The sequence below is a fragment of the Bos grunniens genome, chromosome 3, assembly GCF_055505025.1.
Source record: "Bos grunniens cultivar Pamir isolate PY7600 chromosome 3, Bosgru_T2T1.0, whole genome shotgun sequence".
Classification (NCBI taxonomy): domain Eukaryota; kingdom Metazoa; phylum Chordata; class Mammalia; order Artiodactyla; family Bovidae; genus Bos; species Bos grunniens.
In genome coordinates this window covers 4,166,114-4,179,841 of record NC_141167.1, presented here as the reverse complement: position 1 = coordinate 4,179,841, position 13,728 = coordinate 4,166,114, and the positions used below count along the sequence as shown (strand labels likewise).

The 13,728-nt window shown below is 45.7% G+C and overlaps 1 protein-coding gene across 50 annotated transcripts in view; it reads left to right on the top strand.

Annotated features, from left to right (window-relative positions):
* The window catches only part of LRRFIP1 (LRR binding FLII interacting protein 1), a 161,681-nt gene that overhangs the window by 135,572 nt on the left and 12,381 nt on the right, over positions 1–13,728 (top strand). For 17 of the 50 annotated variants that reach the window (XM_086375896.1, XM_086375859.1, XM_086375869.1 and 14 more), the window contains 6 exons: positions 417–587; positions 4,238–4,330; positions 5,257–5,349; positions 6,514–6,606; positions 8,141–8,282; positions 10,496–13,420. In XM_086375896.1, coding sequence (XP_086232022.1) covers positions 417–587; positions 4,238–4,330; positions 5,257–5,349; positions 6,514–6,606; positions 8,141–8,282; positions 10,496–12,174 — 2,271 coding nt within the window. In that variant the 3' untranslated portion in view covers positions 12,175–13,420. Of the gene's footprint in view, positions 1–416; positions 588–4,237; positions 4,331–5,256; positions 5,350–6,513; positions 6,607–8,140; positions 8,283–10,495; positions 13,421–13,728 lie in introns of those variants that run through there. The other 33 variants (XM_086376005.1, XM_086375970.1, XM_086375979.1 and 30 more) reach the window with 3 other exon arrangements.

Here is a 13,728-nt window from a genome sequence, read left to right as displayed (position 1 = left end):
CTCGCCCCTCCCCGCCTCGCACTGGCACTGTCCCAGGTGCTGATCACGTGTCTGGAGCGGTCACGTCAGGCGCCTGTTGAACAGCCCAGCCCAGTTCAGAACCCACGGCTGAACTCTGCTGCCTCTGTGACCAGCGCCCTTTCCACCTGGGGTCCCCCTTGTCCTAAGGACTGTAAATTACTTTCATCTCTAGACACAGTTAATAACTAATTTTCCAAGTCTCGAGAATTTGAGCAAATTAAAAGGAGGACTTTCTGGGCAATCAAAACTTGCTGTGTTTCTTCTTCTGATTCATTTGCTCTAGAAATAAAATGTGAATTTAGAGCTGAGTTTTTGGGGTGTTGCTAAAAATGCTGAACTGATCCGTGTTTTTGTTTTCTTCCTACAATTTCAAAAACCTGACCTGGTTTCTGCAGGACTCACTAGCAGAAGTTGAGGAGAAATATAAGAAGGCTATGGTTTCCAACGCTCAGCTAGACAATGAGAAGACGAACTTCATGTACCAGGTCGACACGCTGAAGGACATGCTGCTGGAGCTGGAAGAGCAGCTGGCCGAGTCCAGGCGGCAGTACGAGGAGAAGAGCAAAGTATGTGCCCCCCTGAGGGGGAGAGTGACTGTGTGTGTGTAGATGGTGTGTGTGAGGGGGGAGAGGATACACAGAGTGATACACACAAGGATGGGAGAATGTATATGTGTGCACGTATATGTATAGTGAAAGTCACTCAGTCGTGTCCGACTCTTTGTGACCCCATGGACTATATGCAGTCCCTGGAATTCTCCAGGCCAGAATATTGGAGTGGGTAGCCTTTCCCTTCTCCAATACATATGTATACACACACACATAAATATAGGGCTTTCCTTGTGGCTCAGTGGTAAAGAATCTGCCTGCAGTGCAAGAGATGGGAGTTTGATCCCTGGATCAGGAAGATGCCCTGGAGAAGGGAATGGCAACCCACTCCAGTATTCTTGCCTGGGAAATCCCATGGACAGAGGAGCCTGGCAGGCTACAGTCCATGGGGTCGCAAAGAGTTGGACATGACTTAGCGACTAAACAACAGCAAGAATTTATATACATATATTTGGTATATATAAGGATGGTAGAATATATGAAAATGATATATGAGAGGACAGAGTATATATGTAAATGGTCTATGTAAAAATGGGAGAATGTATATATATACACACATATATATATGGTATATGTAATTATGGTAGAATATATGCATATATATATGGTATTGATATATGTAGGATAGGAGAATATATATGATATATGTAAGAATTGGAGAATATATATATATTGTATATTTAAGAATCAAAAGATATATGTGTGCACATATATATATTTGATATGTGGTGTGTATCTACATATGTATATGTTATACATGTATATATACATGTTTATGTATATATTTGTGTGTATATAGTTTTTTAAAAAACAGTCATTCTCTACTTGCCCTGGAAGCTCAAACATCTAAGAATAAGAATACCATGCTCTTTGCCGAGGTACTTGATATATTGATATGCAAAATTTCAATATGTAAACTAGAGACAATTTTACTAGGAGGACACTTGTGTTTTTTGCATGTAAGGTAAAATCATAACCGTGGAAAAACCTGCCTCCAAAAGACCCAGAATGCTTGAATAAGCATAATTAGATGCTTCAAGATTTTCCTGTTAATATTTATTTCTGGATTTTTATTTTGTTATCAACAGCAGAGAGAAATAGTTGCAAATATCAAGGATTTTAAGGAAATTATATTCACTCGTTTTCTGCTGATTGGAAAAAAACACAGTGACTCCATTTAAGAATTAAACACCTTCATCAATCTCAAAAAAGAGGAGAATCTTATTTGGGCTTTCATTAAGAGGCACTGGAGTTAACGTGTTAATTTACAACATCAACAAAAGGCGTGAGCATGTGTGGAGATTAATGACAACAGGTTGACTTGCTAAAGGCCAGACTTAACTGTTCTTTGTGAGACAGAGAACACGAATACTTGTTTTTCGTATTATTATTTTCGTATTTCGAATTAGTTGGTTTCTCAAATCCTAGAGTATTGACCAGTTTCTAAGTTGCTGAGATAAATAGAAAGTTTAATTTGTGAATGTCATTATCTTTTTTTGTAACTGGTTATATCCTCTAAAGGGCTTCCCCAGTGGCTCAGCTGTAAAGAATCTGCCTGCCAATGCAGGAGACCCAGGTTCGATCCCTGGGTCGGGAAGATCCCCTGCAGAAGGAAATGGCAACCCGCTCTAGTACTCTTGCCTGGAAAATCCCGTGGACAGAGGAGACTGGTGGGCTACAGTCCATAGGGTTGCAAAAGCTTCAGACCTGACTTAGCGACAAAATAACAACAAAAATATCCTCTAAATCCAGGAGTTAAACCCAAGGTGCCATTAACAACTCCAAGGCCTCTTTATTTCACTGCTGTGGTTGAGTTAGAAGCTGAAGAAGAATTTTGTCTATGAAGTCCCTGATAACTGAATGCTGAAATGAAGGAGAAACTTTTCATGAGACCTAATGTCATGAAAGCTTCCTTTGAAACTGACTGACAATTTAGGAGCAGAGAGCATATTCTGAACCCCACTCAGATGGACAAGTACTTAACACATTCTAAATACTCCTAGCATGCCCTCAGGCATCAGGAAGTAGACCAAGAGACCCCAAATCTAATTCCAGAGAAGTGGAGTGACCCTGGAACATTGCCCCAAAGTGGGTATCACAAGCCAAGCAAAACCCAACAGACAGGTCCTTGTCCTGGTTTGGAGGGTCCAGTCACCCCCGAACTCCAGAAAATGAGTGTGCTCAGGATGCCACAGTGAGCTAAGGTCCAGTCCCTTCTAGAATAGCCAGGCAACACATCTAGGGGTGTCCCCTGCTATCCCTGAAATCCTGGGAAATGCCATGGACAGAGGAGCCTGCCGGTCCATGGGGCTGCAAAAGAGTTGGACGGGCAGCTGGTTGGGCACCAAGCCATCATTAGGGACTGTGCTACTGTACGGAGCCGAGCAGAAGACAGCAGAGCCGCAGTGCCTAGTTGTGGGGGTGCGTTTCATACACGGGAGAGTCGGACTGGGGGAGTGGCTTTATGTTGACGAGTGCTTTATGCCCCCTTGCCCCTATTTTGTCTCTAGGGTACAGAGCTGGCTATCTACTGTTAGTAGAGATAAAATGGCCAAAGTAGACCACATTTACCCCCTTTTTATCCCAAAGAGTATTCACTGGCATATTTCAAAATCAGGGATAATTTTATTATCTGTTGTTGTTTAGTCAAACGATAAGTTGTGTTAGACTCTTTAGTGACCCCATGGACTACAGCATGCCAGGCTTCCCTGTCCTTCACAGTCTCCCAGAGTTTGCTCAAACTCCTGTCCATTGCATCTGTGATGCTATCCAACCATCTCATCCTCTGTCACCCTCTTCTCCTCCTGCCTTCAGTCTTTCTCAGCATCAGGGTCTTTTCCATCAGATTCTTTTTGGCTCTTTGCATTAGGGGGCCAAAGTATTGGAGCTTCAGCTTCAGCATCAGTCTTTCCAATGAATACTCGGGGTTTATTCCCTTTAGGATTGACTAAGGGACTCCTTAGTCAAGGGGTTTGATCTCCTTTCAGCCAAGGGACTCTCAAGAGTCTTCTCCAGCACCATAATTCTAAAGCATCAATTCTTTGGCACTCAGCTTTCTTTATGGTCCACCTCTCACATTTGTATGTGACCACTGGAGAAACCAGAGCTTTGATTTTGGGGACTTTGTTGGCAAAGTGATGCCTCTGCTTTTTAATATGCTGTCTAGGTTTATCATAGCTTTTCTTCCAAGGAGCAAGCATCTTTTAATTTGTTGGCTGCAGTCACTATCTGCACTGATTTTTATTTTTATCATCAGCCTTTTACAAATTTTATTGTCAGTCTTTTGCAATGGTGGCTCCTCCAGGTCTTCAGCCCAGACAACCCTGTGGACTTCAGCAGATACCCTGGAGAGGGACCCCTTCCAGGGCACTGCTCACCTTAGAGAACTCAGGAGCCTCTGTCAGTTGCATCAGCTCCTCACATTGATTTTATGGTAAATCATAGGGGTGTCTCCTAGAAAATACAGAGAAATGGGCTCCTATCATTAAAAAAGCCTTGAAAACTGTGTTGACATAGTAGCAGGTGAAGGTCAATCATAAGAATGTGAACTAGAGGGACAGAAAAATGTGATTCCACTGCAACCTGAATGTTCCTCTCCTCTTTTATAGGAATTTGAAAGGGAAAAGCATGCCCACAGTATACTCCAGTTTCAGTTTGCCGAAGTGAAAGAGGCCCTGAAGCAAAGAGAAGAAATGCTTGAGGTGAGTAGCTTTTCCCTTTTTTCTTTTCTTTCCTTCCTTTTTTTTTTTTTTTTTTTAAAAACTTGGGAGCATTTTGTTGGTTTACTACTGAAGTTAATCAGTTTTCTTGGACACTGACTTCAGGTGAATTCTCTATGCCTGTATAAGGAGGCAGCTGCTTTTATTAGAGCAGATTCTCTTTCTTTGGTGGTTTTGGGTTTGTTCGGGGACGTGTGGCAGAGAGAATAATGGCCCCCTAAGATGTCCACGTCCTAATCCCTGGAACTGTAAGTCACGTTTCACAGCAAAGAGGACTTTGTAGATGTGATTGAGGACCTTGTGATGGGAGTCGATCCTGTGTTGTCTGGGTGGGCCCAGTGTGATGCTAAGAGTCCTTGTAAGATGGAAGCAGAGTCAAAGGCAGATTAGGAGACGTGACCACGGGGTTGGAGGTCAGAGCCATGTGAGGGAGGGGCCACAAGCCAAACTGTGGGCACCCCTAGGAGCTGAAAGGAAGCGGGGAATAGATTCTGTCCCCGCCCTACCCCATCCCTGGTCTCCAGAAAAGACCCCAGGCCTGCCCACACCTTGGGGGCACTGCAAGACTTCTGAACTTCCGAGCTCTCGAGCTGTAAGAAAATAAGCCTGTGTTGTTCGAAGCCACTGGATGTGTGGTTATTTGTTCAGTGACAACAGGAAATTAATACAGGCTTGATTTTTTTTAATCTTTTTAACTTGATTAGAGCTTTCGCACCTGTCAGTGAGGATTTCACTCCAGGTTTTCCTCCTGCACTGGGAGCTGAGGAGCATCCTGAGAACAAACTCAGTGAGCCGTCCTGGCGCTGGGATCCGCGGGGTGCGCGCTGGCTCCGGGGCTGTCCACGCCACAGAGTGCCTCCCTGTCTAATCCTGTGTCTGCTCTCTTTCTGTCTGTCCCTATTCTTCAGGAAATCCGACAGCTACAGCAGAAACAGGCGAGTTATATCAGGGAGATTTCTGATCTTCAGGAAACAATAGAGTGGAAAGACAGAAAAATAGGGGTAGGACTCCCAAGCCTCTGACATCCGTGCAAGTGGGCAGCCTGCCTAGCAATTGAGCGCTTTCAGATTCTTTGGTTTGCGAAAAAGGCTTGTTTGAGTTTGCATGCGACCCCCCACGTGACACGAAATGAATAAAAGAGAGACTGCAGAACTCACCCAAATGGACGTTAACTCCAAATTGGAAGCTAACTTCCAGCCAGGGAGATTCTCGTTTTGTTGACACCGCTGGGCCTCCGGCCTGCCTGTGAGTGGCCAGAGGCACAGAGGTCAGAGGGGCAAGGCAGTGCACCTGGCGGGCCCACGTGGGGCTCAGACCTCTTGGGACGCCCTGTCGGTGTCATGGGGGCTCCTTCTCAAAAGGCTTTGAGGAAGCTGCAAGGCGGCAGGGGCAGTACCCCTTGAAGCCCCACCTCGGGTCTCCCCGGGGAGGTGTCAGCATCTCCCTCCCCAAGGAAAGAGGCGGTCCACCTGCCTCTTTTCAGCAGTGCAGGTTGGGCAGCAAGGAGCCCACTTAGTTAAGGAACGGCCATGCTCCGTGATGCCAGGCACCTTCCAGACCACAGCAACTCACGCCTCACAGCTCTGACAGCCGTCTCTAGATGTTAGAGCGAAGCTTGGCGCTTTCACATCGTGAAGCTGTGCCTTGCCTTCACTCTGATGCGCTCACCGACACGGGATTTTGTGTGCATGTCTATGCGTGCGCTGTGCTTGCTTCAGGACCACTCTATGCTTACCTGTGACAACAGACACCGAGAATCAACATACAGAAATAATCAAATTGCTATTAAATAAAACAGTTGTCACCGGGGGTTCCTAAGCATGTCTCCATTTACCCCTCACTGAAATGGGTGCATTGCTTCTGTTACTTCCCTGACGATGCTGTGAAACCACAGACTGAGCCAGGAGAGGATGTGAAAAAGAGAGCATCCTTCAAAATGCCGATGTCCTTCAGGGAGCATGCACAGCGACATTTCTTGGCTGGCGTAAACTACATGAAAAGCTTCACACTTGCACTGCGTTTGTGTCTCTAAGCAGTCTGTTGAATGTCTTGCTGATGTCAGCGTTTTCCTTAGTATTCATAGAAGCCTCCTTCCTAGTCCTGCTTCTGAGGTCATCTGCTCACCTGTGCCTATCTTCTCTCTCTCTGCTCCGCTACACACTCAGGCGTTAGAGAGACAGAAAGAGTTCTTTGATTCCGTAAGGAGTGAACGAGACGATCTTAGAGAAGAAGTAGTCATGCTGAAAGAGGAATTAAAGGTATGAAGCCAAAGTACGGTTTAAAAAAAAAAGGCAATAGCAGCAGCTCCAAGATTCTCAAGGATGAATGTGTGTGGGCAGTGGTGTTCATTAATTTTATGACGTTGATTTTTGTTCCGTTAGTAAAATCAAATCGTGGGTTGACTGACACCAGAGAGACAAGTGAAGTCTGTACATCCCGTGGGGGGCATGCCCATTGCCTGTCAGTGTTTACAGGCACATCTGATGTTGAAAGCAATTCTGATTTCCAAGAATTTCTTTTGATAAGCTGTCTAAATTTTTTCTCAAACTCATTAGTAAATTCTCTAGGACATTACTCCAAGTTGGAGTAGATCTTTGTTCCATATAAATACATATATCAAGCCTGGACTGTAAGGACCTTTCTAGCTGAACAGTGTATAGGTGTCACTAGTCAGACTGGGAGATCTCACGGACTGTAGGAAGTTCTGTGTCCTGTCTGGGCCACGTCTAGGGTCTTCTGCTGCTGGCTGGACCCTGAGTGAAATAAACCAATGGGCAGCAGTGGGGGTCAGAGCTCTGGGTGGACTCTCGGCACCATAGGAGGAGGTACTGAGTCTAGGGATCGTGGCCATGGACTGGCTCCTGTGTTGCCAACAGAAACATCAGCGTCGGCTACGTACAATGAAAGGTCAAGGCCAGAACAGTAAGCCAGTAGGGTCAGAGCCCAGAGTCACAGAGCTCCTCCTCAGCAGGGTGTGCGTACACATGGAGGGTTGGGGAATTCCTACAAAGCAGAAGAGAAAGTGCTGCAGATGGCAGGAGGGCCGAGGGAGGGGGTGGTTCAGGGTGAAGCGGGTATCCTGGCATTGTGAAGTGCGGCTGAGTTTAATGTGCTTTGCTATGTGAAAGAAAGTGTGAAAGTGAAAGTCACTCAGTCCTGTCTGACTCTTTGTGACCCATGGACTATACAGCCCATGGAATTCTCTAGGTCAGAATACTGGAGTGGGTAGCCTTTCCCTTCTCCAGGGGATCTTCTCAACCCAGGGCTGGAACCCAGGTCTCCCACATTGCAGGCGGATTCTTTACCAGCTGAGCCACAAGGGAAGCTATGAAGTGAGCACAAATTGTATTTCTTTGGAAAACAACAGACATTCCAGCCAAGGTTCACCATTCCTTTCAGAACACGCACATATTTCTTTCTTTACCTCTCTGCCTCCTTTTAAAGAACACAACTGGGGTTCTAGAGGTCAAGACCCTTTCACGGTGAGGTGCTTCACGTTCCACTTTCTGGCCGCCTGCAGTTAAAAAGTGAGGCTGGCTGAAAGCGTTTTGTTTTGTCACCAGCCCATTAAGACATGGATGGGAACATGTAGGGAAGAAGGGCCTTTGGAGGAAGACTTCCCAGATCTGTGTGTGTTGATGGAATATTTCCAGGAGCCTAGCAATTCTCTATTTCTGTAGCGTTTTCCTCTGCTTAGGGAAAAGTGAGGTTTCTTACAATTACTATTTATAAAATAAAGTTTAACTGTGTGTCACTTCATGAGTATTATGATGAGCCTGTTTTTATTCCCAGAAACATGGAATAATACTAAATTCAGAAATAGCTACCAACGGAGAGACGCCAGACACTCTGAACAGCATTGCCTCGCAAGGTTCCACGAAAATGACGAAGGAAGAGCCGAGTGCCCTCAAGGCAACGGGGGACGGGGCCCTCGGTAAGTCCGTGCTTTCCTTTGACCCTTGCGTCTTCCGATCAGCGCTGGTCCACCTCCATGCATTGGTAGAGCTGACGTGGTCATCACTGATCAATTAACCATCACCCAGCATGCCCTGCGTTCTGTCACTTCACGGGAACTTCCTCACCACACGGTGCTGCCACCCACGTGTGTTGTCTGGCGTGTACTTCTGTTCATTGCTCACCACCAAAGGCTCAAGAATATGTTTCTTTTGCTTCTCAAAGCTGCCTGTGAGACTGTGAATACACGGAAAATAATGTCAAAATTCAGTGACAGTGTTGACTTTTCTATTAGGTTTTCCTCAATTATGTGCCGAATATGGCGTTGTGACTTACTCTGTTACAGAATTATCAAAAGAGCAGAATAGCAGCGGCTGTACAGTGAGTTAGTTGTGCAGTAAGTTAGTTGACCATGTCTACAAGCCGATGCTGCAAGTCCCGTGCACCGTTAAGCGTTTGGAGAGCCTGAGGTGCCCGTGGACAGTGTAGATGGACAGGGAGCCCTGGGTGGTGGGGAGGTGGACAGGGAGCCCTGGGGTGTGAGTGTGGTCGGTGCGGACGGCTTTCCTTATAACAAGAGTCTGAGTAAGTCTGCCCGTTTGTCAGGGGTGATGTTCCTTTGTACGTCCTGTTTTTACTTCTGAAAGAGTATAAACTGAGGAACCCCATAGATAGTAGGAATGCGTAATACAATCTGCAGATATCGGAAAAGATTCACCAGTTAGTATTTGTCATAATCCTCGGCTTTGGTCAGCACCTGATGGACAGCCTGAAATAGAAGCTGGCAAATAAGGTCTCCCTTGCAACCGGGGATCAGATGCGTTTCAGCTTTTCACAGTGAGGCTGGGACAAGGTCAGGGACTGTGGCTTTCGTTTCCATTTGGAAGGTTCTCCATGGAAGTGGAGAAAACTGTAGGCCCAGCTTCCCAGGTCTGCCTTTCCAGAAGGTGCTTCATTATCTGATGGCTATTCAAGAACCACAGCTCTTTTCATTGTGTTGAAGTTACTGAAAGAAAGTAAGCTGATGAATGTCCACCCTCCCTTTACGTTCCTACCTGAGCGGCTGGGGTGCATCCTGCTGCTCTTACACATTTTATGCATCCTTGGTAACTACTGTGTAACAAACACTCAAAGAACTAGGAAATGCATTTTGTGCATCCACATATTTTTGGATCGTATATCCCTGTTAGTAGAGAATTGTGGGAACTTCCAAATACATACGTTTATTTTTCATTTATATGTGTAATATTTAAGTAATATAAAATGTGCATTATAAAACAGACACAATACTAGAGATTTTTAAGGGGTGAAGCAAAGGTGACTGTAAATGGAATCCTGCTTGTCTGTCCACTTTTCCCTGGAGACCGCTGGTCCTAAGTCACCAAGCTGTGACTTTCAGTGACGTGGCAGCTCCTACCCCTCAGTGTTGTTTGTCTTGAGAACCCAAAATGTAATTCTTCCTTTCTAAGCAGTAACAGATTGCGTCATTCCTAAGTCTTTAATCAATGAATGGTTTATGTGTGACTAAGTGGTCTCTTGATTGGAGGCGTCGGCTCCCGCCCCCCCCGGAAAGGAACAGAGGTGTGGAAGGCACAGGCTGCTTCCCCAGGAAGACAGGGATTAGGGGCGGAGGTCGAGTTCTCTTTACCTCCATGAGCTGTTTCCAAAGTGGCTTCCTGGAGATGGACCTCGAGGCTGAGTTTCTTCAGATGAACTGCATGTTTCTTTTAAAAATGATCTGAAGGCTGCTCTTAGAGCTGGGTGATGTGCAGTGCAGTTCAACAGCTGGGAGAGTAGGTGTGGTCCCCTTGTGCATCCAGAAATGAGAATGGGGACCACGAACCTTGAGTCATTCTGAAACCCCTCATCTTGGACGGCTGGGCTGTCTGATCCAGAGGTCTTCCTTGTCTGTTAAAAGTTCCCCTTTGAGAGTCCGTTCACCCCACATGGCACCAGCAGCCCCTCTGGCCCCTGACATGGCGGCAGTGGCCTCTGTTGACCCCGCGTTTGCTCACGCGATGGCTGCTTTGCCGCACAGAACTGGCAAAGGCTTCTGTCCGTGTGCTTCTCTGATGGCTCTCTCTCTCTAGGAGCGGGGTTGGCTGGGAAAGAGAACATGTGTTTACGTTGTAATTTCTGTTGTATGGTCAACCACATCATGGGGTCCCTTCAATTTTCTCAATGGTCTTTTAGGAAGAGCCAATGAAGTGGAAGTGAAAAATGAAATGGTGGAGCATGAGGGGAAAAGAGCAATCTTGCAGAGCACTGAGCAAAGACAGCACAAGGAGGACCCAGGAGAGAGCTGTGTGGACACAGAGGCGTCACATCCTGGTGACAGTGCTGAGGACCAGAGAGCCTCTGCGGACGGTGCCCCCTCCCCGGGAACACTAGTCAATTCCGAGAGCGAGGAGGAGGTTCAAAGCCGAGTTCTAGAAACCGCTTCCTTCCTTGCAGACACCCAGCAGGTTGAGTCAAGTGAGGTCTTTAACAGTGAACTAGTTGGTGAAATCCCAGATCCTGGGATTGGGCAGGGCAGTGGTAATGCTTTGGATATGGAAAACCAAAGGGAAGAATCTGCCGAAGAACGGGAAAAAGGAAAACAGGAAGATTTGAAGGCCAACTTGGAAGAGATGAGCACAAAACCATGTCAGGAGTCTGCTCTTCCGCAGATATCTGAGGCTGAAAGGGAGAGCAGTGAAGATCCTTGCAAGCAGAGTGGGAGCCCCACAAAGGCTGAGCCAGAGGCAGGGCTCACTGGGCTGGGGGCCCAGGGGGGCACTGCAGCCTCAAGTCCTCTAAGCGGTCGTGATGACCCAGGGAGTCACCATGAAAAACACCTGGTAGACACCCCAGAGGGGTCAGACCCCAGCGCAGGGCAGGATGTAGAGAAAGAACTTGCCAACCAGGAGGTAGCTGAGCCCAGGGAGGCCCCAGTTCAGAGCACAGAGGCAGGCGGGGAGAACGAGGAGGCGGAGGAGGATGAAGGAAGAAACTTAAGGGAGGAGAAACCAATTGAGCCAGAGGTCCAAACTAGCCCTCGTCCTCCAGAAGCCGAAAGCAGACCTCAGGAGGTGACGGACCCGAGGGTGGAAGATGCTGAAAGCGAAGCCCTGGATGTGAAAGACCCCAGTGAGGAGAATGACCAACAGGGAGAGGCACTGGATTCGTCGCAGAAGAAGACGAAGAGCAAGAAAAAGAAAAACAAGAAGAAAAAATCACCGGTACCTGCAGAGCTCAAAGATGTTCAGAAAGAGTTAACGTTTCAGAACCCAGGTTTAAGTGAAGTGAAAGAAGAGCTGGAAAAAGACACTGATGAAAAACCGGTTGTAGATGCCCAGAACGAGGTCACTAAGAGCCCAAAACAGAACAGCGTAGCAGAGAGCAGTGAAAATAGTGGTGGTCCAGAAAATCCAAAAGTTGAACTGGATGGAAAACTTGACCAAGATGATGCTGCTGTAAACGCTAAGGCTGGTGGAGACACATTGGATTTTGAAGATAATATGATTCAGTCTTCAGGCACCAGTAATAAAGAATTAGACGAAGGTGCTGTAAAAGACGAGGCTGAGGAAGATGGTGGTACTCCCAGCAGTCCTCCAGGTCCAGAGAATACAGAGGTGCCCAGCAGCGCCCTGCTCGAAGATGAAAGTTCCGCAAAGGACATTAACGATGCCTCTCACACAGAAGGCGCAGAAGGGCGTGTGACGCCAGAAAATCTAGGGCAGACAGTCAGAGAGTTTTCAGACAGCATTCCTCTAGAGAACGATGGCCTGGCAGCAGCAGACGAGGTGGGGGACTTTAATTCAGAAAGCAAGGAAGAGAAGACAGGTGGGACCGGGAAGGGCAGAAGCAAAGAGGACTGCACCATGTCATAGGTCGGGGCAGGGTCCCGGGGAGGGGCCAGGACTGCACAGCAAGTCAGCTGGGAGAGACTCAGAGAATGTTCTAGACCGGTATAGATGCACCAAATGACAATCAGCCGCCAGGTTATCTACTCCTTCAAGCTATATAGACTGTTACCTGTAGATTTCTATGTCATCATTAAAATGACCACCCCGCTGAGAAGGACTCTTCTGTTATCAGAGTAAGTTCTAACGGGGAGCATTCCAGAAGTATCAGACAGCAATGTATACTGTTTTGTTTCTGCTTAAAATCAAAATCCAAACATTTAGCTTTTATCTTAAGCTGATATGAATGTGCATATTCTTGACCAAATGTATCAGCATCTAACTGAAAGGACCAAATAGTATCCTGAGATTTCCACATTATAATTTTTAAATGGTCTCGTTTAAACATATGTGCATTCATATTTGATTTTGATATGTGTAATATAACCTGTATGGTATTTTATTTAAAAAGACATAAATAGCAAAGCAGCGTATAGGTCACTGAGTCATGAGATTTGCACCTTAGGACAATAATTTATCACATGAGGGATAGCAAATAGCTTACTTGCATTTACCTCGTACAAGTATCTTACTTTGGACCAATACTTTTCGATTTCATTCTTGAGGACACCTGAATTTATTTTGTAGGAGATTTTGACTTTGTGCCAATTATGTACCAAAGTTATTTTATACAAAGACTTTTTTTGTTCTGGAAGAGATATATGTTGTAATTGCATTTCCTACTGCAGTATTTGGGCAGGGAGAATCATTTCTGAAATTTATTTTTTTAATTTTAAAATCAGTTCTCTTTGTATTTGTCTAATCATTATTCAGTAGAGCAACACAAAAGGACCCTTGTGCAAACTGCTGAGTAGAGTCTAACAGGATATTTTTAATAGTTGAATCATTTTTGGTATTTTGGTATAAATATTTTCATTTGTTGTTTTTCAGTATATTCTTAGTGAAAATTTGTTGTTTCGATCCTCCTAAACAAAGTATATATTTTCTATATGAAGAAACATTTAAAAATAATTGTAAAGTTAAATAAAAATCATTGTAAAATATTACAAGGGGATGTACAGTGTGAATGCTATTGATACTTTATGAGATCACATGACTTCGTATTATTGTTACAAGGTATAATTGAGTGCAAAAAAGACCAAAAACCTCAACAAAACTTGAGGGAAACGGAAGTGTTACTATGTCATTGAAATAAAGACATTTTATAATTTTACAAGCCTGTGCTTTCACTCTTGTGCTACTTGAATTCTGGTTGTGGCTACATAATGCTATCTTTAACCTACTCTTGTCTATTTCTGGGTTGCTAATTCCCAGTCGGCGCTCTGTGAAGAACTGCGTCATGGCCTTTGCCGGTAGTGAATAGCTCCGCTCCTGGCACCCACCCTGAGGCCAGTGTTGGACTGTCCTTGAGCGAGATCTTTTCCTCAGAGAATCTCCTGTGATCTGTGGTTCTGATCAAGAGCTCAGTTGAGAAAAGTCTCCATCCCGTACTTAGGAGTGCTTACAGGTGCCAACATTTAG